General features: G+C 45.8%; 1 protein-coding gene across 12 annotated transcripts in view; it reads left to right on the top strand.

Annotated features, from left to right (window-relative positions):
- The window catches only part of GNG12 (G protein subunit gamma 12), a 124,300-nt gene that overhangs the window by 64,695 nt on the left and 31,942 nt on the right, over nucleotides 1-27,663 (top strand). For 2 of the 12 annotated variants that reach the window (XM_027611818.1, XM_027611805.1), the window contains exon 3: nucleotides 16,704-17,347. The exons of the other annotated variants lie outside the window; for them this stretch is intronic. In XM_027611818.1, coding sequence (XP_027467619.1) covers nucleotides 16,704-16,715 — 12 coding nt within the window. In that variant the 3' untranslated portion in view covers nucleotides 16,716-17,347. Of the gene's footprint in view, nucleotides 1-16,703; nucleotides 17,348-27,663 lie in introns of those variants that run through there. 12 annotated transcript variants of the gene reach the window in all.

The following is a 27,663-nucleotide window of genomic DNA, read 5'->3' as shown; positions in this document are numbered from 1 at the left end:
TGAGAGAGAATGAACGAGCAAGAGAGAGAGAGAGAGAGAGAGAACACGAGCGGGGGGGAGAAGCAGACTGCCCACTGAGCAGGGAGCCTGATGTGGGGGTGGGTTCCATCCCAGGACCCCGGGATCACGACCTGAGCCAAAGGCAGACGCTTAACCAACTGAGCCACCCAGGCGCCCCTCATGTTATTGTTTTTGTTTTCTTTGGATAAATACCTCGTAGTGGCTCACATAGTATTTCTATTTTTAATTTTTTGAAGAACCTCCATACTGTTTTCCACAGTGGCTGCACTAATTTACATTCCCAGCAATGGAGCACAGGGCTCCTTTTCTCTGCCTCTTTGCCAACACTTATTATTTCTTGTCTTTTTCATAGTAGCTAGTCTGACAGGTATAAGGTAATATCTCATTGTGGCTTTTGATTTGTATTTCCCTAGTGATAAGTGATGTTGAGCATCTTTTCATATGTCTTTTAGCCATTTGTATGTCTTCTTTGGAAAGACATCTATTCAAGTCCTCTGCCCATTTTTAATTAGATTATTTGGGATTTTTTGTGTTGAGTTGTGTTCTTTATATATTTTGGATGTTAACTCCTCATCAGATAAAGCATTTGCAAATTTCCTTTGCTGTGCAAAATCCTTTTATTTTGGTGTAATCCCAGTAGTTTATTTTTGCTTTTGTTTCCTTTGCCTGACGAGACACATCCATAAGTATGTTGCTAAGGCCAGTGCCCCAGAGATTACTGCCTATGTTTTCTTGTAGTTTTATGGTTTCAGGTCTCACGTTTAGGTCTTTAATCGGTTTTGAGTTTATTTTTGTGTATGGTGTGAGAAAGTGGTCTAGTGGTAGGTGGATATATTAAATGCATTTTCAACTTACCACTACTTTCAACTTATGATGGGTTTACTGAGACCGAACCCCATGGTAAGTCAAGGAAGATCTGTATGCATATGTGTACACATACACCTTTTAAAACTTTTGTTTTTCTGTAATGATAGTTTGAGAGAAATTCTATATTGAGCAGGAATTCAAACACCCTGACCTCTTAAACCTCTTCCCAGCCTTGAATTCCTTGCTTTACTTTCCAGTTCTTTGGAAGTCAGCGCCTTTGCAACCCAGACTACAGTGCTAGGTACTGAGTACATAAGGACAGATGGGCCACCCAGTCTGTCTTCTAAAGATGTTCACAGTCCACAAACAGACAAATCTGGGATCATGATCCTGTGCTTGGTTCTGTGGGAGGGTAGCAGTTTCCTTCAAAGGCAGACTTGGCCTGGGGCAGGGGTGGTGGTCCGGCCAGGTGGGCATTGATCTCTAGATCTAGGAGGTTAAGTGAGATCTTGCCATTCAGAGAAAGGTAGCGGAGCATTCTGGGCTGGACATTCCAGCATATCTAACGTATGTTCTCACTGTAGCCCACTCAGCATCATTCTAGAGACCCTGGCCAGGGAGGCAAGGTCTTGACGAGACGTGGGAAGCACCAGGTCCTGCAGGGGCTGCTTTTCCAGGTACAGGAGGAAGCGGTCCTGTTGCAAGCAGCTGATGTCCTTCCTGTGGTCCCACGGCCAGGTCCCCGTGAACTCCATGCCTCCACTTGCAGAATCCCTGCAGCAGTTTGATCGCCCCCACCACCAAAAGCCTATGCTGCCTAAATACCCCCGGCGAGGAGCAAACAGAGGCTGATGGCAGTACCATTTTGGAGAGTTTGCTGACCCCTGATGTACTCAGTGGTGCTCCTGGAATGTGCTTTATTCATTTGGAATCATAAATAAAATCAAAGGGTCAGGTCTGCCTGGCACTTGGCCTTATAGGCTCTGTAGCTGTTTCCAGAGTCCCAGTTACCCCCAAGTAATGTTGTTGAGAAATGTGTTCCCTACTTGCCTGGACAGTCATTTATCTTTGAACTACCATGTGCCTGGGCCCATTATTCATGCCAGTTGTGAGAGCCTGAGGACACTGATATATAAGTATGTTTAATCCACCATGTAATAGATCAAACAGAGGCAAAGCAGTTGGTAAAAATCCCATAACTGGGTTAGGTTGGAAGCTTCTCCATTTATCTTGGGACCTTTATTTATTTATTTATTTTTCCTTTTTCTAACCATTTGAGAGCATGATTTTTTTACTCGGGTATTATTTTTCATTTTAAAGGTCTGTCATAGGTTCCTATAAGAGGATTGCATGAGGTGATACAAATTCAGGACATGGCATAGAGTGAGCATTCAGTACTGACCAGTCATTCTTAATAATCATCGACTAGCACAGCGTATGAAGAAAGAGCATGAGATTCTTGGTCAGGAGACCTCGTTTCTAGTCCCAGTTCTACCCCCCAAATCCTAGAAGAGGTACTGAGTGGGAAAGAGGCCTTATACCCCTAGTGTCTAGTCCAACAACCTCAGTTTTCAGAAACTTACAAAGGTATCAGAGCCCTACATTGATTGCTCTTAGCTGAAATGTGCTCCCACTCATTTTTCAAGCCAGAGTAACAGTTGCACGGCCATCCTATGGTTGGTGGAAGGATTACACGAGTTAAATACCTCAGGCTCTGCTGCAGTACCTGGTAGCTAAGTCCGCAGTTCCTAGTCACTGGTGGTGTTCTTGTTGAATCCTGTGCAAATGTCTTCGTCTCCTGTTTGACTGGGAAGATAGAGACTTGTCATCCTTGCTTATCATCACATCCCCATCATCGGGCACAGTGACCAGCACATAGTAGATGCTCCATCAGTGTTTTTGAATGATCGAAGGAAGGATCTTGGGGAGGGTAAAAGTTAGGTGAAGTCAGAATCAGAACCCAGGACCTAACTCCAAGGTCTAGCCTTTCCAAGCTGTTCCACATGGGCTTCCTTCTCTTTTTGACTCTAGGCGACTTGCTTTGTTTCTCCGGGCCTCAGTTTCTTCAGTTTGGCTGTGATCCATCAGATCCCTCCTGTCCTGAGCACTCTTGTGCGCGTACCACCCACCGGCCCTTTAGAGAGACCCATGTTTGTGCTCAACTTGCCACTAGGTGTCGTAATTGGCCAAGTAGCAGAGAGCAAAAAAAAAAACCAAAAAAACACAAAAACACAAAAAAAACATTAAATCGGTTGCCCTAAGAAGAGTATCAGTGGGAGTGATCTTATCATTGGAAAACTAGTTGCCCTTGGATGACTTGGGGAGTTTCCTGGGGGAGGGAGGCAGTTGTCCCAGGATTTGTGTGCATAGACTTTGGAGCCAGGTATGGGTTAGAGCCCACAGCTCTGCTCACACCTCCAACACCTTGGAACTTGCCAGGGCTCTGGTCTCAGTGATGTCATGCACAGAGCACGCTCAGCACTTGGCCAGGGTGGAGGATGAGCTCCACAAGGTTAGCCTCTATGAGAGCTGCTTCTGGTATTTGATACCATAAAACGCTGTTTTTCTGTTCCCTCCAAGCCAAGTCGATGGGCTTCAGGAGCCTTTGTGACTTCCTCCCTGTTTTATTAAGTAGTCCCTTAAATGGCAGACTGGATGGCATGTCAATCTCAGGTTAAAGGGAAGCCTAGAATATTTGAAGGGATATCAGAGCTCCCAGGAGAGTCAGCACGGAGCTTAATTAGCACAGAGCTGGGTGTCGTGTTCATCACTAGAACTCAGGGTGGAGGGGAGTGATGGGGGTATTGTCACAAAATGTTCCTTGCTGACATCGTTCAATGAAAGGATTTCCTTGTTGCACGGACCTTCATTCAGATCTGGGCATCTTATTTTTTAAATAATCTGGGGAAAATCTTCTAGGAATAACAATGACTAGCATTTATTGCACACTTACTGTGTATAAGTTGCTATACTCAACACCGTACATGCATCATTCTGTTTAATCCTCACAGCAACTCTGAGATAGGTTTGCTTATTATGTCCATTTCCTAGTTCTAGATGAGGAAATTGAGTCTCAGAAAGATTGTAATAATAGTAATAGGCAGCAAGTACTGCATACTTAACCACAAGCCAGGCATTATTCTAAGATCTTTAAGCATCCCTCCCACAATAACCCTATTTACCTGAGGAAACCCAGGCACAGAGAGGTTATGCAGCTTTGTTGAGGTCACACAGGGAAGGAGTGGAGCAGTGAGGACACAGACCCTGGCCTACATGATTGCCCACTTTTTTAACCACCATACTGTGCTGCCCTCCTACAGCACTTTACATATATGCAGTAAGTACTTGTTAAGTGTTTACTGAGTTGAAGAGTTCTCAAACTATTAGCCAACACAGGAGACTCGCTAAGGAAGAGCTCTGCAGTTCTTCATACTCCTTTTACCCCAAACCACACCTCTGCTAGCTTTCATTAATATTACGGGATACATATGCTGCTTTCTAGGCAGGATTTTGCACCTAACTTTTTGTTGGTAATAAGATCGATCTTCCGTTGGCACAGTCCGGAAAAAGCTGCTCTTACGGCAGATGTTTTCGGGAAACAACTCTACAGGGAGCATCTCAGCTCATTTTATTTGCTGCACATTTTTCTGGTAGGCCTGTTTTGGGTTTGTTTGCTCTGCCATGGTGGTGTCCAGCAGTGTCTCTTCAGTCTTTCCGAGCCAGGGCGAGGGCCGCCGGGGTGGCGAGCCAGCCCTCCGTGTTGCACCATCCGCGTATGCTCTGACGTGCAGCGTGCACTCACCAAGCCTCGAGCAGGCATGCTCCCCAGGCCTGACACGACACCAGTGCCAGGGGACACGGAGGGCCGAGGACCTGCTTCTCCGGTTAGCAAGCTGGCCCCTGCTACCGTCGGGTCATAGCTTTTGGTTATCACGGTGCCAGTGAGCTCTGAGGAAGGAAAACAGGACCCAGGCCACATTAATCATTCTCCAGGTATAATAATTCAGTTCCAGTGGTTTGGTTGCTTGGGTTTTTTTTTTTTTTATGTGTCACTGCAATAGGAAACCCAAGTGAAGTAAGACTGAGACCTCCTCCTCACACCTGTGGTTCTGAGCACTGAGACATGTTTCTGTAAACTTCTATTCGCTGCTGCTTTTTCTCTTTAAGTGAATTGAGCCATCCATCTTGAATCTTCCTCCAAATTTGTCAGTCCTTGGGGGCTTCTGTGACCTAGAGGCCCTGGGGTCAGCCTTCTCAAGGAAAGCAGTGTTCTTCCTTCTGAATAGTTCTCCCTCTAAGTACAAGATTTTTTTCCCCCCACTGTGACCAAAATTACGCATATTAAAGGAGACGGAGGGAGGGTTTGGAGCTGTCAGAGGGGTAGATGATAGCCAGTAGGGGGAGGTCCCCAGGTAGGCTGAAAGGCGTGAGCTGGGGAGCACAGGTACGAAGCCTCCCACCTGTCCTTGCCCCTTTGGCCCTGTTACTTGTCCCCTTCTGTGTTCACCTTCCCAGGACACAGTTGGAAGCAGGTGTGGGCCTTGTCACTAACAGAGCTAGTGGACACTTGAGAGATAGGAAGACGTGTAAGTGACAGGCCAAAGGAGATTCCAGACTCATGTTGACGTTTTTCTTTCTCCCATCTAGAACAGGGCTTCCTACTTGCTTCCTCATAATGGCACACTTAGAAAAGTCATACTGCGGTACGGGGGACAATGCCCAGGCCTGAGGCTCTGGAAAGCCGGGTTCTGCCTGGCCACATGGCCTGAGGCACTCCTCAACCTCAGCCCGGGGAACTGAGTGAGACTCTGTGCTCCACAGAATCAGAAATCTCACAGTACGGATTACCCTTGCTTGGTTATCGGAGATATTTTACCGAACCCTTCTGCTGCCAGAAGTTGGAAAATCAAAGTAGGTGTTGACTATAGAGATGCCAAGGTCCAGATCCTTCACGGCAGGAGGGGGGCAGGGGGGTTGAGTCAAAGAGGCTTGAGCTGGTCACAGAGGTGCAGCAGGAGTGTTGGGACCAGAACCGACCCTGAGCTCCCCTAATTATGGAATAGGGGTGACTGAGGAGGCAGGGCTTCATATCGCACACGTGCATATGTATGCACATGCATACACCCCCCAGGTTCGTATTTCATTCTAAAGAAGTATTTTACAAGCAAAGAGAAATTTTAAACCACTGCCCTGTACCATGTTGCCTCCAATGCAAAGCCCTTCCCTGTCCCAAACCCGGAAGGTGGGAGGCTGACGTCCAGAGCTGTCCTCCTTTGAGCAATAGGCACAGCACCACAAGCTCTTGGGGACCCGTGCCCGGCGTCGGTTGTCATCCATCCGTTTCTAGCCCGAGAAGCCCATGACTCAGCAGTGAGTTACTGCCGCAGCCTCCCAGCTGGTATCCAACTCTCGCCTCATCTCTCCCACCCCAGAATGCAGTCAGAACGGGCTTTTTATGAACTATATCCTGATGGTGCTACTCCTTTTTTTTTTTCTTTCCTTGCCCCTCTGATGAACTAACTTCCCTTCTGCATTCGGGTGCCATCCACATGTTCCTTTGGGAGATCTTCCCAGCTCAGCCAGCGCTGCCCGGGCATCCCTGTTGCACCCGCTGCCTTACGTCCTACAACAGTTAGCGCACTGTTTAGAAGTTGCGTGTTTCCCTCCCCCACCCCCTGGATGCTAAGCCCCTCAAGCACAGTGGGCACTCTTGTCTGGTTGCAGCCTGAAGGCCCGGCCCAGACAGGGTGAGCATTCAGTGCACACTGAGCAGGTGATCAAACTCTGGTCTTTGGCTCACTCTCCAATGCTTAGCTCTGCTTGTTGTCCTAGTTTAAAGCCTTAGCCTCTTGGTGGATCAAGGCTCCCCTATAAACAGACAAAAGCTGGCCACTAGTGACAGCCCAGGATCAGGATCTATTTAGCACATTTGTTGGTAATTTACTCATCATTGTGACCCTAGGACCCGGTAAAAGTCTTAAGTGCCCTTGACTCATCAGAAGCAAATTAAATTATTCATTTGGCAAACATTTTGAGTATCCACTATGCACAAAGCGTGTACTCGGTGCTACAAGGTGTATAAGGATGAATGAGATAGGGTTAGTCTCCTAAAGTTGACCATAGAGCTTTTATATTTTGTTGTTTCTTTCTGTGTCAAACATTTAAAAAGTGCAAACAAAAACAAACAAAAAATTAAGCCCTTGAAGAAGGCAAGACCCATTTTAAGAGTACTGGGATCTCCCAGTATGAAGCCAGAAGACACTGGGCTCTTCATTCAAGCACAGGAGTGGGATGAGATGAGCCACGCTGCCTTTGGGGGATACGAGGGTATATCAAATGTAAACCTTGCCCTCAGAAAGCCCGTAATGGAACAGAAGAAACAAGAATTATACCTACGTACCTCTAAGACAATATAAAGTGGAAAAAATGCTCTACGTAGCTGTATCTTTTTGGACTATAAGTAAGAGAAAATCCAACTTATCTAAAAAGAAGTTCCGATGCAGGCTTTCTTCAGTTGACCAGTTCGGTAGCTTGTCAATATCAGGTTCTTTGTGTCATCCTCAGAGCATCAGCTGGCTCTCCTCATGGGCGCAGAACGGCTGCAGGCAGCTCATCCTTTCCTGTCAATGGGAAGGCACACAGAGAACTGCTTCTTCTGTGTCTCTCCTTAAGAATGAAGAGACCTTTAGAACCCAGGCCCCACCCCCAGCTGACTTCTCATGTGTCATTGGCAGAAGTGGGACATATGCCCACCCCAAAACTCATCCTTAACAAATGGGGTGGGGTCATTTATGTGGCCTAGACCAATTTGGATTTACCCTAGTCACCTGAGGAAAGGGTGCACTTGTTCTGCCAGCAGCGCAGAAGGTGGAGATGGCTCCTGAATGGCAGGTTAGAGTGCCTGGTACAGAGGGAATCATAAAAAGTATCACATTGTTCAGAGGAGAGCAAGGTGGATCCTCATGGAGTTTACTTCTGTTGGAGAAGACCTACAAGCATTGGTGTGGGGTTTTTTGTTTTGTTTTGTTTTGTTTGTTTGTTTTGGGAGGTTTTTTTTGCACACTTTTTGTTTTAATGGAGGAAATATAAATGCTATGGGCACGTCAGGAAGGCTTCCTGGAGGAAGTGATGTCTAAGCTGTAGAAGAAGACTAAAAAGGGGAGGGACACAATATGATTTGTCTTTCAAGAAGTTCACTCTGGCTGTGAAGAATGGATTGGTGGAGTTCTGATGGCAGGTAGACCAGCTAGGAAGCTGTCACAAGAAGTTCACTCTGGCTGTGAAGAATGGATTGGTGGAGTTCTGATGGCAGGTAGACCAGCTAGGAAGCTGTCACAGCTGGCAGAGATCAGTGGGGGGCTGCTCCTAGTCCCAGCTAGGTTGGTGGCAATGGGGATAAAAGCCCATGAATTTGAGAAATACTGCATATGCAGAGAGAGCAGGACAAGGAGATGGAAGAGGAGGTGCCATGGGAGAGAGGGGGGCCCCGGGTGACTCCAGAGCATCCGGCGGGAGCAGCTGTCCAGAGAGTGGTGGCACTCCCTGAGCTGGAGACCACAACAGTAGGCCGAGGTTTGTGGTGGGGACGGGAATGGTGAGTTCAGGTGTTACCAGAGCTTGGTGCGTGTGAGGCGGGTGGGGTCAGAAGCAAGCCGGAGAGGTAGTCAGGAGTCAGAACTCACAGGGCCCTGTGGGCCCTCCTGGGAGGTTACGCTTGATCCTCCCAAGAATCTGTGCAGGGAGGTAATGAGGAGAAACGGAGGCAAGGAAATTCTGTGCCTGATGCTGGAAGGGTCACAGTAGGCAGGAGACAGCAGGTTCTCATGTGTTGGAGTAGAATGGGCTGCATGAAGCGGACTAGAGGGGGGCCCGAGGCGGCTGGAAAGGGTTTGGGGCTATTCTAGAGTGATGACACCAGCTCTGGACCTGGCAGCCTCACAAAAAGGAGAAGTGATAACTTAGCAGAGAGTTTGTTTATTTTTTATTAACATATAATGTATTATTTGTTTCAGAGGTACAGGTCTGTGATTCATCAGTCTTACACAATTTACAGTGCTCACCATAGCACATACCATCCCCGGTGCCCATCACCCAGCCACCCCATCCCTCCCACCCCCCACCACTCCAGCAACCCTCAGTTTGTTTCCTGAGATTAAGAGTCTCTTATGGTTTGTCTCCCTCTCTGGTTTTGTCTTGTTTCATTTTTCCCTCCCTTCCCCTATGATCCTCTGCCTTGTTTCTCAAATTCCTCATATCAGTGAGATCAAACGATAATTGTCTTTCTCTGATTGACTTTTGCTTAGCATAATACCCTCTAGTTCCATCCACGTCATAGCAAATGGCAAGATTTCATTTTTCTGATGGCTGCATAATATTCCATAATACCCTCTAGTTCTGTCCACATTGTTGCAAATGGCAAGGTTTCATTTTGTGATGGCTGCATAATATTCCAATATTTATATATAAATATAAATATATATATATATATACACACACCACATCTTCTTTATCCATTCAACTGTTGATGGACATCTAGGCTCTTTCCACAGTTTGGCTATCGTGGACATTCTTAGCAGAGAGTTTAAATCCACGGTCACTCTCAAGGCTCCCCACCTGTCCTGCAGTAGCGAGCATTCTCCCTGTAATAAGAACTAGAGACAACCACCCAGGGCGGTCAGGACGGTTCTGGAAGCAGCTCCCTGCGCTCCCGACTCAGGCCAGTGCCCTTCTTGCTACAGATCCCTTCAAGGAGTCTTTATGCACCACTGCCCAGACAGTTGACTAAGTGCTGGGATTGTAGAACTGGGGAGAACACAATCCAGTGTGGCGGGCAGAGAGAGGAAAAAAAAAAAAGGCAGTGAAGCAAGAAGGAGAATAAAGAGCTGTGAGTGAGCGAGCGAGCATAGCACTTTCAGTGCTCAGAAAGGAGGAGGTGGGGCCAGGCCAGAGGCAAACTTGTACAAGTCCACTGGGGGCTGCCCTGACCCCACCTCATTTCTGCCTTACCTGACCAGCACACCTTACTTTATGATGTAAATGACCTCCCTTGGCAGCTTGTCAGGGCTCATCTGTTCACTGCAGAGCCTGCCTGAGTTGAAGCTCTGGAAATGTTTGAAAACGGGAGCTTTGAAAAAAAAAAAAATTCTTGCACCATAAGCACTGAACACCCACTATGTACTTAGCTGTGTCCCAGGTGTTGGGCATTCAAAGGTGAGTAAGATGTGGGTCTTGTCTTCATTGAGTAGGGAAGACAGTTGCATGAACTTGCCATTGTAGTGCATTGAGGTCAATCCAGTGGTGGCACTGGAGGACACCAAGAGGAGGCCACAAACTCAGCCTGGGAGTCACCAGAGAAAGTTGCTGGAAGATGTAATACAGATCAGATTTACGCTACCCGTCTCTGCTTTGGGACTTTTGTAAGGACATAGGGACATAAGTTAGCACTGACTAACGGGTGTCTGGCACATAGTAAAGGCCATGGGTGATAGCTAATATTATTTGTAGCTGGATTAGTGAAGGGACCAGCTGAGAATAAAGAGAATGTTGCTAGGAAAGTAATGATACCTTAATCAACTGTCAGTTGCATAGATTTACATAAATTAAGGTGTTTAAAATCAGCTAGAACAGGAGTAGCTAATTGTTTCCAACATATGCACCGCCTACAATTGATTGGAGCCAGGTGTTGAAAAGTGCTATTAATTAACTCATGTCTGGGCCCAGCAAGAAAGAGCACTGTGATCCATTAGTGATGTCTGCCATGGGCACAGGAGGGGGAAGAGGCAGCATGCATGCCTCACATCTGTCATCCTTAAATTAGAATAATAGCTCAAATAACTGGGATCTGAATACAAAAAAACTTTGAACCCCACCCCTGTGCACTTCACACTTCTCAGAGACAACAATGCTCTGTTCATGTGTGAGATTTTTGAAAGTCCATAATCATACTTCAAAGTTGTCTGTTGGGATCTAAGGACATTCAGCCCAGTCTTTTATATTTGCTACAGCTCGACAGCTGTCCTCTTGTCACTGATCAGAGCTAGAATCAGAGCAACATCCTGAAACCCCAAGGAAAAGGTGAATATAGGGTGATAAATTGCTGTGTTGATTCAATTGTATTTCTCCCAGTGGTGGGAGATTTTCTGTAAGAGCTGATAGGAGAAAGGGGCTGCTAACGAGAATGTCCCATTATTCAGAGCTTCCCATTAAAGCGTCAACCCAATCACTCAAGGATGGGCGATAATGAATTACTACCAGGCGCCGTGCGGCGGGGTGGAGAAGAAACGACAGTTACTTGTATCTTGGCAATAACTTGTTGAAAGACAGCTGTGATTCAAATGTGCTGGTACTTGTCATCCTTCACGGTCATTAACCTGACATCTCTGTTTTGCTGTGCTAAATGCTGATTTGGGTTAGAAAGGCAGAAGATGGAGCAGGGCACATTTAGTGCATGCGTTGAGCACCTTACCTTTGTGAGATCGTCCTGTTTGCTGTTCTGGTTTTCCCACTTCTAGAGTCGTCCGCAGGTTAATTCTTTCCATCAGTCTTAGAGGTACAAGAGCTATCTTGCTTTTCATGTGGAAAATATATAGGAGGCTTATCTTTTGGGGGATGCTTTTGAATTGGGAGCAAGGGCCAAGGTAAGGCTGTTTAGTTGACCTAAGGGTCCGGGGAGCTAGTAAAGGGAGCAGGTGCAACAGCAGGTATTTGGGTGCATGTGAACTTTTGTACTCATCGCCTGGAACACAGCAGCCCTGACCTGCTGGAAGGCCCCACCCTGGGCAGCAAACAGTGCTCCTTTGGAGCTGCCGCACTGCAGGCTCTGAAGGAGACCGGCCACCGAGGCCACAGACTGTCCTCACCAGGGGCCAGGCAGCTGATGGTGTTTGTTCTTCTCTCTGAAGAAGCACAGAAACCTTTTTTCTGTACATACAGCATTATTCGCGGAGGCAGACCATGAAACATTCTCCCTATGCCCCAGCAAGAAAGTCTCCTACAGACTCTGCCTTACTTTTGAACAACTGTAGTTTTTACTTTAAAGGCTGATTTATTCAGTGGCAAATAAATATTTTAATGCCTGTGTGTGTGTAACAAATATAAATGGCCAGTCATGGAGGCTGTAATTTTTACTATAAATCTTTTTTGGAAATAGGTAAATATGAATGGATATACAGGGGTGTGTGCGAGCGTGCATGCGTGTGTGTAAAATGTTTGGAAAAGTCCTGGGTAGCCCAAATAATAATTGTAGTTACAAACTGTTGAAAAAGTTTTTTAATACAGAAGGAAAAACAAAAGTACATGTATCTTTTTTTTAAATGATGAACAAAAATAACTGTCTTAATGTTATTTTTAAAGTATCTGATCATTACCTAAGTAAAGTGTCCTAAAATAGGGAGATGCATCCCCTAAGAGGGGGAAGAAATCTGTGCAAATCACTGATGCTGTAACTAAAATGAATCATTAAAGTAAATGGAAAGAACCTAAGTCTCTTTGCCAGTCTGATGGGAGTCCAGCTCAATAAGAATATATAAATATGGACAGGATATTCTGAGAAATGAGTGGGCCTGGAAACCTAACCCCCCAGTTATACCACTGTTTCTGTGGGAAAATATGCTCCCTAAGAACCTTCTTTGAAGCCAGCTTTCGAGATCCTGCTGATTTATAAGTTGGAGGGTTAAGGGTATAAAGTGATCACCTACTGATCTGTAAAATTCTCAGCGCTGTTCCGTCATCAAGCATTTATTGAGTAACCGCTGGGTGGCTTATGCGTGATAAGCATGGCAGGGTGAGACAAAAGCAATAAAGGAGCGTTTCTGCCCTCAAGAAGCTTGTACCTAGTCCGGGAGAGAAAAAGCATGCTTGCAAAGCAACCTGAGCGCTTTGGAGCCTGCATCTGCAAAGCCAGAGGCCTGCAGGGGGCAGCAGGAAGGAGGGGTGTGGGGCAGCGTGGCTAATCAGGAGAATGTGGGGTGCCAAGGGCAGAGCATGTTCGCCATTCATTTGTAATCCCCAGAGGCACCCCAGAGACTCTCATCTTCCCGGAGAGCCTCACACCAGCTCCGGGCGAGGGCCGCAGTGAGTGTCCCAGGATCCCAGAGTGCTGAGCAATTGGAAACCACAAATGGCATGTGGTATTACCTTATTAGGAAAGGTTCAGACGTTTTTCTTTATTTTCTGTCTTCCCTTCCCTTCCCTTCCCGGCCCTGCCCTCCCCGCCCCTCCCCGCCCTCCCCCCCTCCTCCCGTTCTGTCTTTCTTTCTTTCTTTTTTTTTTTTTTTGGAAGATGGGCTCTTGGCAGGCTAGGCTGTGGTGAACCTCCCATCCGCACAGTTCCAGCACTGAAGACGCCCTGGTGAATCAGCCTTTCTGGGATGTGGAAACTGACTTTGTATGTTTTGTGTCGTTTCTGGGAGAGTCTACAAAGGGGACAGGCCTTAATGGGTGACTCACAGCAGGCAGAGAGCCCTTGCACCTTCGTGAGAAGCTACTGCTTTTCATTTTTCTCAAGACTGAGCAGAAGTGAGAAGAGACGTGGGGGGCGGGGCGCAGCAAGTTGGCTGTCCATTTCTGAGTCTGGGGCTGGGCTGCATCCTCCTGCGAATGCTGATGGCCTGTGGGGAGACCATGTGGGCTGAGGCTGGGCTGCCAGGTAAAGCCTCCAGAGCAACCACTGTGTTCTGATTGGAAAGGCCTAAAATTAGGCACTTTGCTCTGTGCTGCACACCGCCCTGAGAAGTGCTTCCCAGGGGCTGCGATTGGCCAGGAATTGCATCCGAGCCTTCCTTACGGTACCATTCTGTAGTTTTTAGAAGCACCGAGTCCTTGTTACTCCTTGGGCACTTGGGGGAATAGGGGAGGTGACATTCCTATCCATAGAGTTTATATTATAATAATAGCAGTAGTGATGATAACAAAGCACACATTTGTGGAGTGTTTACTCTGCTCCAGGGACTGGAAATGCTACATGTGCTTCATCTCATTTAATTCCCCTTAGAGCCCTGGAGGAGTTTGTACATTATTCCCTCCATTTGGCAGATGAAACAGCTGGGGTTTAGGGAAGTTAAGTGACCTGTCCAAAGCCTCACTGCTAGTCAAGGACAAAGCCAGGATGCAGACCCAGGTCTGGCTGCCTCCACATTTTAATTACTAGCTCTTCCTCCTCTCTGACGCATTTTTATTTACAATTTCTTACAGATCTTACTTCTTCATTCTCCTGTGTTAACTTGGGAAGGAGGAGAGCTTCCCACCCCACCCCCCACACCCCCCCGGGCGGAGGGGGGGGGGCGGTAAGAAGATGGAGAGGCATTGGAAAAATAAGCCAGAGATGAATTTATTTTGAAAAAGGAGGGTTAGTGAGGGAAGTGTTGAGCTGGCCTGCAGAGAGGGAGCGGCTCTCTGGGACTTCGTGTGCGTGCGTTATGGAAGGATGCGTGGAAACGAGTGGGAGAAACAGAAAGTAAACTAGGATAGGGCAGGACCCAATAGAAGGAAACGAGGTAGTCAGCAAAGAAAGAGGCTGCCCTGCCTTCAAAAGCAGTGTGTTAATGATTAGCACTCTGCGAACGTTTCAGATCTCACGTGCTCTCAGCGGTATGCAGAACTCTCTTGTTTGGAGGAGAGTTTTGCTTTCCAGAAGACAAAACCGTGACATTTAATTCTGAGTTTCTGCAAGGACTGGATGAAATCACCACTAGAAAAACAAGAATGGCAGCGCATGTTAATTATTTCAGGAACTCTAAGAGGGTGCAAGCAAAACACCCCGCTACCCCAGGGAGAGATGCTGGGGAGAAGAGAGAGGCCTTCGTCTACCCTCTCTTCTTGCTGCCCCCCCATACCCCATTCTGCTTCCTGCTCCCTCTTGCTGCCTCCATTGAAGATCTCACATCCCTTGTTATTTCTCCAAAGAAGAAAAAAAAATGCATAAAGGAGATTTTTGCAAAGTAAACTGCATCTTCCCAGAAGCCTAAGGTACCCTTGGCTGGGCGGCTCTGACTTTCCTATCAGACGATTGATCTTTGATTGGGAGCCTGCCTCCTGACACTAGTTTCTCTGCCTCGAGCATCTGAAAAAGCCAGGGATTTCTTTATTGATCTTTAACCAAATTCCTAAATACCCAGAACTTCCCCTCTTCAAAAGAACCATTTGCAAGCAGAAGAATCCTTTAAAAAGTGAATTGTAGTCCACTTTACAGGTTCTCTCCCCACCCCACCCCCACCACCCCCCTGCCTTTTTTTCCCTAAAAGGAAGGCTCTTCATTCCTGCCCGCCCTCCCCTCCCCTCCCCTCCTCAGACTAACAGTCTCTGGTTTTAATATAGCAAGTTCTGTAACTATTTGTCTTTTGCAGATTAGAATAGTGAAACATTGCAGCCGATCTCTGCGGGTTCCCATTCAGCCCCAGTGAACACAACTATGCCCCACCATCCTTCTCCTCCTGGCCAGTGGCCTCAAGTCCCCTGGTATCTCTGCCTTGGCACAGGGAGCCGACATTGTTTGCATAGCGTACATTCCTGGACAATTGAACTAGCCAGTTTAACCTTCAGAGCATCCCGGTCGGTTTGTGGGTGTTTGTTCCGGAGAGAGGGGGAGAAGAGATGTTGGCTTTCATGGGTCACACATGATGCTACCCACACACACAAAATTCCTAAATCTTTGTACTCCAGAGATTAGCTGAAAACTGTGTTGCCAAAATTCACAAGCGAAATCAACTGTTGAAGGTATTTCAGTCTTTCCAGAAGCCGATAGCATTCATACTTGCTTCTTACAGCACTCCCCACTCACCTCACTCCCGTCCAGTGAAAGCCTTATTTTAAGACTAGCCCCGTTTCATTTATGATGAATTTAATCTTCATTAATTAAGATGCAGTAACAGCACATCTTTCTTGAAATACATTATGATTGGCATCTAATGAGGGAGATTTTATAAAAGTCTTTTTTTTTTAAGATTTTATTTATCAGAGACACAGCGAGAGAGGGAACACAAGCAGGGGCAGTGGGAGAGGGAGAAGCAGGCCTCCTGCTGAGCAGGGAGCCCGACGTGGGGCTCAATCCCAGGACCTGAACATGACCTGAGCTGAAGGCAGACGCTCAACGACTGAGCCACCCAGGTGCCCTGAGATTTTAAAAGTCCTATCCCAAAGACCAAGTCTTGGACCATCCAACACTCAGAAAATTCTTTGTGCTTTTAAAGCTACCCGTTAGAAATTATTTCCAGTTTTGTGTGCATGAAGGTTGGTTCCAGAAATGACATCAGGGGGCCCGCCTGGGTGGCTCAGTCATTAAGCGTCTGCCTTCGGCTCAGGTCATGATCCGGGGGTCCTGGGATCGAGTGCGGCATCAGGCTCCCTGCTCAGCGGGAGGCCTGCTTCTCCCTCTCCCTCTGCCCCTGCTTGTGTTCCTGCTCTCTCTTTCTCTCTTTCTGTCAAATAAATAAAAATTTAAAAATCTTAAGAAAAAAAAAAGAAATGACATCAGGAAAGATTTAAGTTGAAACTCACCAGTCTTTCTTCCATTTATTTTGAGTGAATTATTGAATTATAGCTCCCTCCAACACCTGCGCCCCCAAGAAAACTTCTAAAATATTCCTTGCTTTAGGAATGTCTGTTGGCCTTTTGCTGTCAAACTGGAGTTTAAGCCTTCCGCATCATTATCACCAGCCTTCCTTTGATCTCCCTTCACCTTTCCTCAGATTCGAAAAGAAAAACGTTTTAGAACCTTGAGATCAAAATAAAATTTTAATCTCTCTGAATTACATATGAGTACTCACTAGGTTAAGCATGATTTTTTTTTTTGCACATAATTTAAAAATCAAAACACCAACTGGTGGATTTAAGCCAAACCCCTATTTTTAGAACAGTAAAAAAAAAAAAAAAATTCTCAGATTTTATTTTAGGCCACACAGACGGACAGTCATGGAGGAGGCTCCTGGGCATTTCTCCATCCCTCAGTGAAGAGCTGGTGTGACCACCTCCTACCCTGGGCAGCTGCCTCCCTCCGGATGCCTTCCCCAGCACAAGCCACTTCCAAACCTCTGGCGAATTGGTTACTAGGAAGAAAGGATGTTGCAGGCTTAATTTAAAAAAAAAAGAAGAAGAAAGAAAACAACAAAAAGTGTTTTGTAACGTTCCTTTTAGTTATCGTGCATTTGAGTGCTCATCGAGCTTGGGGAATGGAAATTTTTTTTTTTTTAATTAAGAATGGAGGAGAAAAGTTTCCTTATGTATTCTTACAGGAGTAAACTTAATTATGCCTTTGTCAGCAGGTAGTTTATAGGGGAGTCAATTTTTAAAGAAGGAGAAGGCTCTGGCCTTTAATTATCCCAGTTGGTATTCAGCTTTAGAAAGTCAGTGTACCTGCTGAGTATGTTAATTTAACCACTTTATAGCATCTTAACTCTGCCATTCCTCGAGCAAACCAGTTCCCCAAAGAAAAGAATTCAGAGGAGTCAGGTGATACAGGAGAGCTTTATACCTGCATATCTTCCCTTCTGTTTCTCTGTACTTTGGGCTTTAATTAAAATCTTTAGGTCAGTTTTGGCTTGTTTTTTGTTTTTTGATTGTTTGTTTGCTGGCTTTTCATGCTACTTCAAAGTCATTTATTCATTGATTCATGTGTTACTACATTCCACAAGTTCGATCAATAAATATTTAAGTGCTTACTTTTTACCAAGTACAGGGATATAGACAGAGATATCCTGCCTTCAGAGACCTTAGATTCTAAGGGAACAGAGAGACAAGTAATAAGGGGTTATTCCAGACCATGGTAAGTGATCACATCATTTCCACAAATATTTATGTATTAAGTGTCCACCTATTACCCAAAAATAGGAGATGCTCTTGTAGAACAGTCCTTGCAGAGGGGCTCTCAAATTTGCTTTCTTACTTTTCTCTAACCCCATGACATAAGAGGGACAGGTACCATTTTCTTCATCTTTGAGGAGAGAAAATTAAAATTCAAAGAAATGAAGCCATTTGTCCAAAGTTACAAAATTCCTATGTGGGAGAACCAGAACCCAGGGCACGTGGGCCAGTGTCTGCCCTCTTTCTTTCCCTGTGCGATGTGTCCTGGTCACGATGGGCCCAGCAGTTTTAACACAGGAGGAAATGGGGCCCAGAAGGATACAGTGCCTTCTCCAAATCGCACACCTAATTCCTGTCAGATCTGGAACTAAAGCCTAAAATCTATTCCAAATGGATTCTTTCAGTTCAGCAATTCAGATCAAAAGCCTGCTGGGTCCCACAGCCAGTGTCCATGATGGACTGGCTACTTGGCCCCTGGGAGAGCAGATTTAGATATATCTTCCACTGGTGATGTATCCATTACCTCCTGCTTGGCTTATCAGCTGTGTGTGGATGCCCACATAAGAGATACTTGTATTTTATTTATTTCACAACATTTATGTAATATTTACTATGTGCCAAGCAGTGTTCTAAACACTTTACAAATATTAACTCATTCACTCCTCAGTGCAAACTGAGAGACAGGTACAGTTGTTACCCACATCTTGCAGATGAAGAAAGAGGCACAGAGATAAGTGACTTGCCCTCAGTCACACACCTCGGATGTGGCAAAGCTGGTCAAGGCCAGACAGCCTGACTCCAGTCTGTGAACTTAGCCACTACTCCAGGTTGCTAAATGGGATCACATACTCCCTTAGGCAACATGCTAGGAGGGACAGAAGATTTGGAACTAGAGAAGCTTAGGTTCAAATCCCAGATCTACCCCTTAGTAGGAATGGGATTTAGCACAGATGATTGAACTTCTCTGGGCATCCTTCTTCCCATCTGTAAAATGGGACTAATGCATAGTTCACTGGGTTGTAGTGACGATGAAAGGAGATTGTATTTACATAGCCCCTCACAAAAACACCCGAGTCCTCGCAGCCCCTCGGTGGGTGGTGGTTACACATTCATGCCTCCAGACCTGAACCTTGTCTTCAAGTCTCCATCCGTTTCTGTAAAGCTGCACTATGATATGCAGGCTCTCTGCAGATTACAAATTGGCATCCCTGTCCATGAACGTGCTGTACATATCTGAAAATCAATTAGTTGAAGAGGTGTCTGAGTATGACGTGAAGCCTAGGGAAGAAGAAACACCCCTGGTAGCTGTTGCCTTTCCTTGGACACCTGAGAATTTCGGCTTGGGTTCTAGACTCACATGCAGCAGTGGGCAATTCAAAAACCCTGCTGCTTAACCTGGAACCATCTTGCTCAGAATGCAGCTGAGGGACCTGCATTTAAGAGCAAAGGTTTAGAGCTCATCTACCTAGGGTCAGATCCCAGCACTGTGACACTTGCTAGCTCCAATCGACTTAATTTCTTTTTTTTTTTTTAGGATTTTATTTATTTATTTGAGAGAGAGAGAATGAGAGAGAGCACAAGAGGGAAGAGGGTCAGAGGGAGAAGCAGACTCCCTGCCGAGCAGGGAGCCCGATGTGGGACTCGATCCCCGGACTCCAGGATCATGACCTGAGCCGAAGGCAGTCGCTTAACCAACTGAGTCACCCAGGCGCCCCAATCGACTTAATTTCTTTGTGCCTTAGTTTCTCCCTACATCAAATGAGGATGATAGTAGGTGCCCCCATAGGATTAGTGTGAAGGTTAAATAAGTTAGTCGTTGCATAGCATTTAGCACAGTGTCTGGTACATAGTAAGAACCCAGCCAATACCTCTGAGCTTATCCTTAGTCGTGGTCTCATCACTCAAGCAGTGTCCTTTGGGGACTTCCTCCCTTCTCTCTCACAAACACACCTAAAGTGGTTTATTACATTATTACAGTACTAGCCATTTTCAGTACTTTCCTTATAGGTAAATACCATGTTCTCCATCTCGGTACAGTTCCAGAAAATTATGCAGCATCCAGCTGATGTTCCCAAGTCTCCCAGGGAGCAATACTTTGGAAGAAAGCTAGGTGACTAGCCTGCCTCATACCTTAGCTCCTGCTGCCAGAAGCTTTGCAACCACCTTTACTAACTGCTCACTGAGTTTTCTGAAGTTTTAAAAATGTATGTTTTAAATTTAAATGGGTTTTGGGGGTTTTTCCATTTGTTTGAGGGGGTTGGTTTTTTTGTGGGGTTTTTTGTTTGTTTTGGTTTTGTTTTTTGTCTGTTTGGGTTTTGTTTTGGTGACAGGGTCAAGAAGGAAATTCAAACATAGGTAGGTAGGAGTAAACCTAAACTGCCTTCTTTCCCTGGGGCCTCACCTCACAAAGGGTGCTCCTATCCAGGGGCATTCTGGCCTGTCCTCCCTACCTAATCCAGCCAGCCCTGTGGAGGGCTCACACTCCTGCTGCTGCCTCAGGCTGTACCGGCAGCAAAGACAAAAATCTCTCAACTGCTGGACAGAAATATTCGTGCCATGGGATTAGGTGCAGTTTTCATTAATTGCTAGCAAAAATGTGTTGCATTTTGCTTTATGTAACCGTGTTTTGATAATGTTGGCCTACCCGGCTGGCCGTGGCAAGAACCACCTTGCTTCTGCTTCAGGTACTAGGTACAATACATACTAAATGTTAATGCTGAGAATCCAAGATTCAGATTCCTGAAATACTGGACAGCATTTTGTTTGCCCAGCTCCCCCACCTCCTTCCCTCCTTCAGACCCTGGAAAATGGCTTCAGTCGTGTCACCAACCAGAGACGCTGTCCTTAGTGAATCCAGCAGTATTCTGAATTTTGCCCTTCACGAACAGAGAGACCTTTGTTCTTCTGATTAATAAGTAGACAGCTTGTGTCTTTACTCTTCTTTTTTTTTTTTTGTAATGAGTAAAACACGAGTATTTTGCATACCACTGTCAGAGTATTTATCATACCTGTATGGCATCTAATATCATATGTTTACTGTTTTTCTTTAAATCTATTTCAGGTTAACTCAGGTTTTAAGTTAGCCTCTTTTTAAAAAAATTTGTTTTATTTAAATTCAATTTAGGTAACATATACCATATGATTTGTTTCAAGGGTAGAATTTAGTGATTCATCAGTCGTGTATACACCCAGTGCTCTACGTCAAGTGTCCTCCTTAATGCCCATCACCCAATTCAGTTACCCCATCCCCCCACCCACCTCCCCTCCAGCAACCCTCAGTTTGTTCCCTAGAGTTAAGAGTCTCTTAAGGTTTGCCTCCTTCTATGTTTTCATCTAATTTTATTTTTCCTTCCCTTCCCCTATGTTCATCTGTTTTGTTCCTTAAATTCCACATATGAGTGAAATCATACAGTATTTGTCTTTCTCTGACTGACTTATTTTGCTTAGCATAATACCCTCTAGTTCCATCCACATCATTGCAAATGGCAGGATTTCGTTCTTTGAGATTGCTGAGTAAGTTCCATTGTATATATAGACCACATCTTCTTTATCCATTCATCTGTTGATGGACATCTGGGCTCTTTCCATAGTTTGGCTATTGTGGACGTTGCTGCTATGAACATTAGGGTGCATGTGCCCCATCAAATCACTATGTTTGTATTTTTGGATAAATACCTAGTAGTGCAATTGCTGGGTCGTAGGGTAGCTCTATTTTTAACTTTTTGAGGAGCTTCCATACTGTTTTCCAGAGTGGCTGTACCAGTTTGAATTCCCACCAACAGTGTAGGAGGGTTCCTCTTTCTCCATATCCTTGTTAACATCTGTTGTTTCCTGAGTTGTTCATTTTAGCCATTCTGACTGGTGTGAGGCAGCATCTCATTGTGGTTTTGATTTGTATTTCCCTGATGCTGAGTGATGTTGAGCATTTTTTCATGTGTCTGTTGGCCATTTAGGTGTCATCTTTGGAAAAATGTCCGTTCATGTCTTCTCATTTCTTGACTGGATTTTTAAGTTAGCCTCTTAAGCAATATCATCCAGAAAACCATTGCTCTAGTGTGTAATTATCTTTTTCTAGCAAACATTAAAATAAACATTAGCTATTATTATTAAAGAATGTATGTCTGTGACCACCAAAAATTGTTGAATGTTCCAAAGAGTGGAAAATTGCACTCTTTGACATTGAGACCAATCACGGGGTAATTTGCTAGCATTCTTTCACTGAAGAGTAGTGACTTTATTTGTAACCAAAAATATTTCTTTTTTTAGGTAGCATCTGTCACATTGTACACCTTTTTCTGCGCTGTTTTTCTTCTTTCACTTCAGCTTCTTTGGACTCTGTCATTTAAGGCTCTAAAATGTATTCCTCTTTGGAGATAATCATCATCCTTATCTTCTGGAGGGATGTGAGGATGAAAGCTCTTAGCACAGTACTTGGCACAGAGTTAGAGCTATTAGCAGTAAGGACCTCTTTGGTCTGTGTGCGTGTTTTCTTCTCAGCTGAACTTATCAAATCCTCAGGATCACAGAATTCCTAGATTCCTTGTGAATATATAGTAGAGTGGCTTACCTCCAGAAGAAACCCAGCACATACTTAATAAATGAATAAAGATTGGGCACTTGGGGCATAGTCAGGGGTAATAAACAGAGACTGGGATCATGAGGATAAAATGTTTCTTGATATGCGCGTTGTTGTGAAGGAGTCTTTTCGTGACTGCCTGTATTCAGGTGATTTCTGAAGGGGTGTTGGAGAATCTGTGTCTGGCCAGTTATCCCTCATTCGTGCCACCTCTACGAGGAGAAGGAGAAAGAACTGAAATTATCTCAGGATTTGGAAGTTTTTGATTCCTAAGCTTGTCATTGGTCCCACCACCTGCTTGACACATTGGAACAACTTTCCAGAAGACCCATGGTCAAAAACTCGGATGCTGAAGGACTCAGGCCAGGACCGTGTAGCAGGGAGCGAGACCCGTCTACCCCCGCAGCATCTGTGGGCTCCTGAGCCCCAGCTCGGCAACCATATGGGAATGTGTTCTCTGTAAACAAGCCAGGTATCTGGATTTTTATATGAAAACTCTCAATTTCTAAATGTTGGCTCTCTCTCTCTCTCTCTCTCTCTCTCTCTCTCTCTCTCTGTGTGTGTGTGTGTGTGTGTGTGTGTGTGTGTGTGTGTGTGTGTGTGTGTTTAATTCTCTGCGGGCCAAATAAAACAGGTCTGCAGGCCAACTCTGGCCCTCCAGCTGCCAGTTGGTGAGTTTTGACTTAGAGTTTGCTGCCTTGATTTTAGAGTTTGTCCTTAGATAATACAGTACTTTTTCAATAACTTGTTCTAATGTCAAGCAGCTAGTTTAATTGTTATAAACCCTAAGAATGCTGGAATCAAAAAGCAATTTGTAACTTTGGTGCGAAGTTCCTCTTGGGGGTGATCCCAGCTCTTCCAAAATCTGAGAACCAGCTGTTAGCCCTCAAGCTTGGGCTCACATATTTCCCCTCTTTGCAAAGGAAACAAAGTGCGAAAGAGGTGATACCCTGTTTATTCGTCTGTATTCATGGAGTACCTGGTAGGTACTTGTGAATGAAGCCATAATGTTTCCTTACTCTAGATCAGAGATTGGCAAACTCGTTCTATAAAGGGCCGGATAGTAATTCTTTCGGGCTCTGTGGACCATGCAGTATCTGCCACAGCTATTCATTTCTGCCATATTGGGTGAAAGCAGCCATGAATAATAATACATCATCAAGTGAGCCTGTCCATGTGCCAATAAAACTTTACTTGCAACAATTGACAACAGACTGGATTTGGCCCACAGGCAGTAATTTGCTTCTGCTCTCGCTGAGTGAGGAAGAAATACGGGAGACTTGATTATATTTCTTTGTTATCTTCTTCATTGGTTTTATTGCTCAAACAACAATAGCAAAAGCGCATTCATAGTCCTATCTAGGCAAATCAACTTTGTCTTTCTATGTTCTAATCACTCTTTGTCCATCTGCATGTATAATCTTTATACACCTTGTTGAGTAGCAGAGGTGCAGATGTTTTCCTTAATGTAATGTCCTAAACATTTTTATATAGCAGTACAGTCTTCAAAATTATACCTTCAGTGGTAGTAGGATGCTCCCTCTTGCTGACATACCATCATTTATCCACTTCTATGTTCTGTGATTTTTTATTTTTTTCTTCATTTTTCACTTTTCAGCAAATAATACTGCAGTAAATATCGCTATGCACATGCCTTATACTTTGGATTATTTCCTTAGGAAAAATTCCCTGGGTTAGAATTATTGGTTCAAAAGATAGGAACTTTTTTTTACCCATTTTGAAGAGGATTGAAAAGTGACTTTGGAAGAGTTATTACTACGGCTCAGCTTCACAATGGCGTCCATGGCCACGTTAGGCTTAGATTAAGCAGGCCATTTGGACTTGGACTATCTGAACTCACTGTGTCTGCTTCATACCCAGTTCTGGTTTGCTCTGGTGTACAAGAGTGGAAACATAACACTTCCCTCCCACTGAAACTCATCTGCTGGATATTCTTAGCAATGGGGGGATCATTAGGAGTAAATCTCTAGCTTTCCAAGTAGACAACTCTGAAGCGGGCTCCTTCTTTGAAGGCATGGATTTTTTTTTTTTTTTAAGATTTTATTTATTTATTTGAGAGAAAGCAAGAGACAGAGCACGAGCAGAGGGGGCAGAGGGGGAGGGAGAAGCAGGCTCCCCGCTGAGCAGGGAGCCGGGACAGGATGTGGGCGCTCTATCCCAGGACCCTGGGACCAAGATGAGCAGAAGGCCGACTTACTTAACTGACCGAGACACCCAGGTGCCTCAAGGCATAGATTTTAAACAACACTTCTGGAAGGCCATCCCTGATGCCTGGGGCCACTTAGAGCCCCTTTGCTCTGTGATTTCCCAGCATTAGAGCACACCCCCATGCAACATCCACAGCACTTTTTGTCACCTGTGTAATGCCAACCTTCCCTCATTGCTCTATCCCTGGTACCTTGTGTGGGTCCTGGCACACAGTAGGTGTCTGATAAACCTAGGTTGAATTAATATCATGCTGGTCCCTGTGTAACAACTCTGTTGTACATTGGTGGTCAGTGGCTAGGAGGTTGTAGAGATTCACTCTGTTTTCCAGCAGAGCCTAGAATTAAGATGATCTTCCGAGACTTAAATTGACAAAAATCCAAACACAGTGGGAGGGGATGGACCATCTAGATGTCACCTGAGGGAGAGGATCTCAGAGCAGGAAGAGCTAGGCCTGGAATTCTAATCATGACCTGACTGAGTATTAACAGAAACTGTGGTGCCTGGAGTTCCCTTCTCGGAGGATGGAATGTGTTACTTGGAAAGCAGGTGATCTGCCTGGAGTCTGGAAGGGAGAAGAATCAGTTGATGGTTACTGAGCATCATCCAGACAGAGATCTGCTGGATCTGAGGTCACTGGAGAGGTGGGTCAGTGTGGCCTTCGGGCCTCACCACAGCCCAATGGAGCTGTCTCGCTGCTACTCGCCTCTCTTTGCTTCGTCCGTGTGCTCCCCGGGCAGCCTCCCTGTGTTTCCCGTGGCATCCTCCCTGAAGCACCTGATCCCAGGGAGGGCTGCCCTGTGCAAGGAGGAGCGAGCCCACTGGTTCCTCTGTCTCTTTGAGCTTGACGAGCACAGTTCATTCCTGGAGAGGGCACTGATAGGGTTTCAGAACCTGATGAGTGGAGGCCTTGACGGGCCCATAGTGTTTCACTGTGGTGCTGCCTTAGCCCAAGCACAAGGCTAGGGGTGGCTGGCATTCTCCCTTTGGGGCACCTTGCCCATCTCCCTTGGGCCCCTTCCACCTGCCTCAGAACTGTCAGTCAGCCCTGAGGAGAGCTGCATACATGGGCAGAGACTAGGCTTTGGGGGTTAGGGTTTAGGGTTTGGGTTTGGGTTAGGGCAAAGCCAGAACCTCTTACGGATAAGGGAGGACAAGGCCGACGTGAGCAGGAACTGGTGGAAGACGGGACTTGTGTGAAAGCCCGAGGGTGGCGTGGACTGGTTGAGCCACGGCGCAGCTAGGGCTTCGGAGCTCCCCGACACCACCGTCAGCACCACATCCATTTAGGACTTATGATTACTTCTCTAGTGGCTGCTGGGATAATTTCTGTGACCTCCTTCTCATAGAAGTGTCAGCATCCCGCTAACCGCGGGCCCACCCAACAGAGTCACCGGGCCACCCCAGACACTCTGCCATTTCCTCGGCTTTCTTACCTCACATTTGCAACTTCAACCCAGGTTCAAACCCTGCCTCTTCCAGTCAGTGGCTGTGAGACCACAGGCAGCTCACATACACCTGCTGGGTGTGTTTCTGCGCCCTCGCAATGGTTATAAGAGTATACACCTTGTCAGCTTGGTGTGTGCGTTAGAGATAAAGTAAAAACAGAAGGTGGCACCTGAGACACACTCAGTAAATGGTATTTATGGTATTCTGTCACTCAGTCACTCGCTCAATACATGCATACGAGGCACCATTCCAGGAGCTGGGCAAACAGCATTGAAAAAGACCTTGTCGGGTGCGATGGTGTGTGCCTGTGGTCCCAGCTCCTCAGGACACTGAGCAGGAGGATTCCGTGAGGATTCTGTGAGCCCGGGAGTTCTGGGCTGTGGGACGCTACGCCAGTTGGGCGTCTGCACTAAGTTCAGCATCAATATGGTGACCTCCCGGGAGCGGGAGATGACCAGGTTGCCTGAGGAGGGGTGAACCGACCCAGGTTGGAAAAAAAACCTCTCTCTCATGGAGCTCAGATTCTAGGGGCAGAGGTAGGCAAAAAACACACAATATGTAATGTCAGGCAGTGATCCATGTTCAGAAGAAAACTAAAGCAGAGTAAGGAGAAAGAAAGGGACAGGTAGGGTAGGGTGGTGGCTATTTCAAGCAGGACAATCAAGGAATGCCTTCCTGAGAAAAAGGATGTGAGCAGAAACCTGAAAAAAAAAAAAAAAAAAAACAAAGAGAATAACCCGTACACATATGTACGGGAGGGGCATTCCAAGCAGGGAAAACAGCAATTGCTAAGGCCCTGAGGTGGGAGCAGGCCTGGCACGTTTATGGAAAGAGCAAGTCAACCACAAGAATTAGGGGGAGAGTGGGAGAGGAGCCTGGAGTAGTGGCCAGGAGCCAGAATCTAGGGTCTCCTAAACCATGCTAAGACCCTGGAATTATTCCGGGAATTATGGGAAGCCACCGAAGGGTTTTGAGCAGAAAGAATAGTGTGATGGGATTAAATTAAATTTAGAAAGCTTTGCTCCAGCTGCTGATTGTAAAATAAGCTGTAGGGCAGCAAGAGAAAAATGGGAAAGACCAGCTATGGGAAAGGGAGAGGTGAGTGTGGCCTAGACCCTGCTGGGAGCATGGAAGCAATAACAAGCTGCTAGGTTCAGGATGTGTTCTTGTAGGTGGTGCCTGAAGCACTTTATCCCCAGATTAACTGCTGGGCATGAAAGGAGACCAGCATGGCTCCAGGTATTTGGGGCCTGAGCATTGGATAAATAATGCCATTTCAGGGATTGGGGAATGCCAAGGGAGGAAGGATTTTGGCAAGCGGAGGGGAAGGAAAGGGGAAGTAACCTTCCAGGTGTTAAGGCATGTCCAGTGGATATCCAAATGGAGATGTTGAGCTGGCAGGTGGAAGCCAGAGCCCCCAGGGAGAGGTTAAAAGCTGGAGATACAGAGAGGGGGAGAGCTCGGGATTGTGGGAAAGCCTTGCTGTAGACCAAAGCCCTAGGAGGCCAGTGACCGTCTCTGTTTTACTCACCTCTGTATACCCAGCTCAGGCATTTGGTATATGTCTGATGAGTAAATGCAGTGAATGTGGTTTAGTGCCAAACAAAATCGTTGACTGAAAATTTGCTTTATTATTCCCAACAAAAAATAGAAACCTGGTGTGTAGTGTCTTAAGAAACAATTAGCATGTGATAACATCAGAGTTGGACACTGAAAGGAACGTTTGAGGCCATTTAATGCAAAAGTTCAAAATCTGTGGACAGAGGGTGGTAAGGAGAGTAGACAGTTTA

Source organism: Zalophus californianus, chromosome 4, assembly GCF_009762305.2.
Source record: "Zalophus californianus isolate mZalCal1 chromosome 4, mZalCal1.pri.v2, whole genome shotgun sequence".
Classification (NCBI taxonomy): Eukaryota; Metazoa; Chordata; class Mammalia; order Carnivora; family Otariidae; genus Zalophus; species Zalophus californianus.
This window is presented reverse-complemented; position numbering and strand designations above follow the sequence as displayed.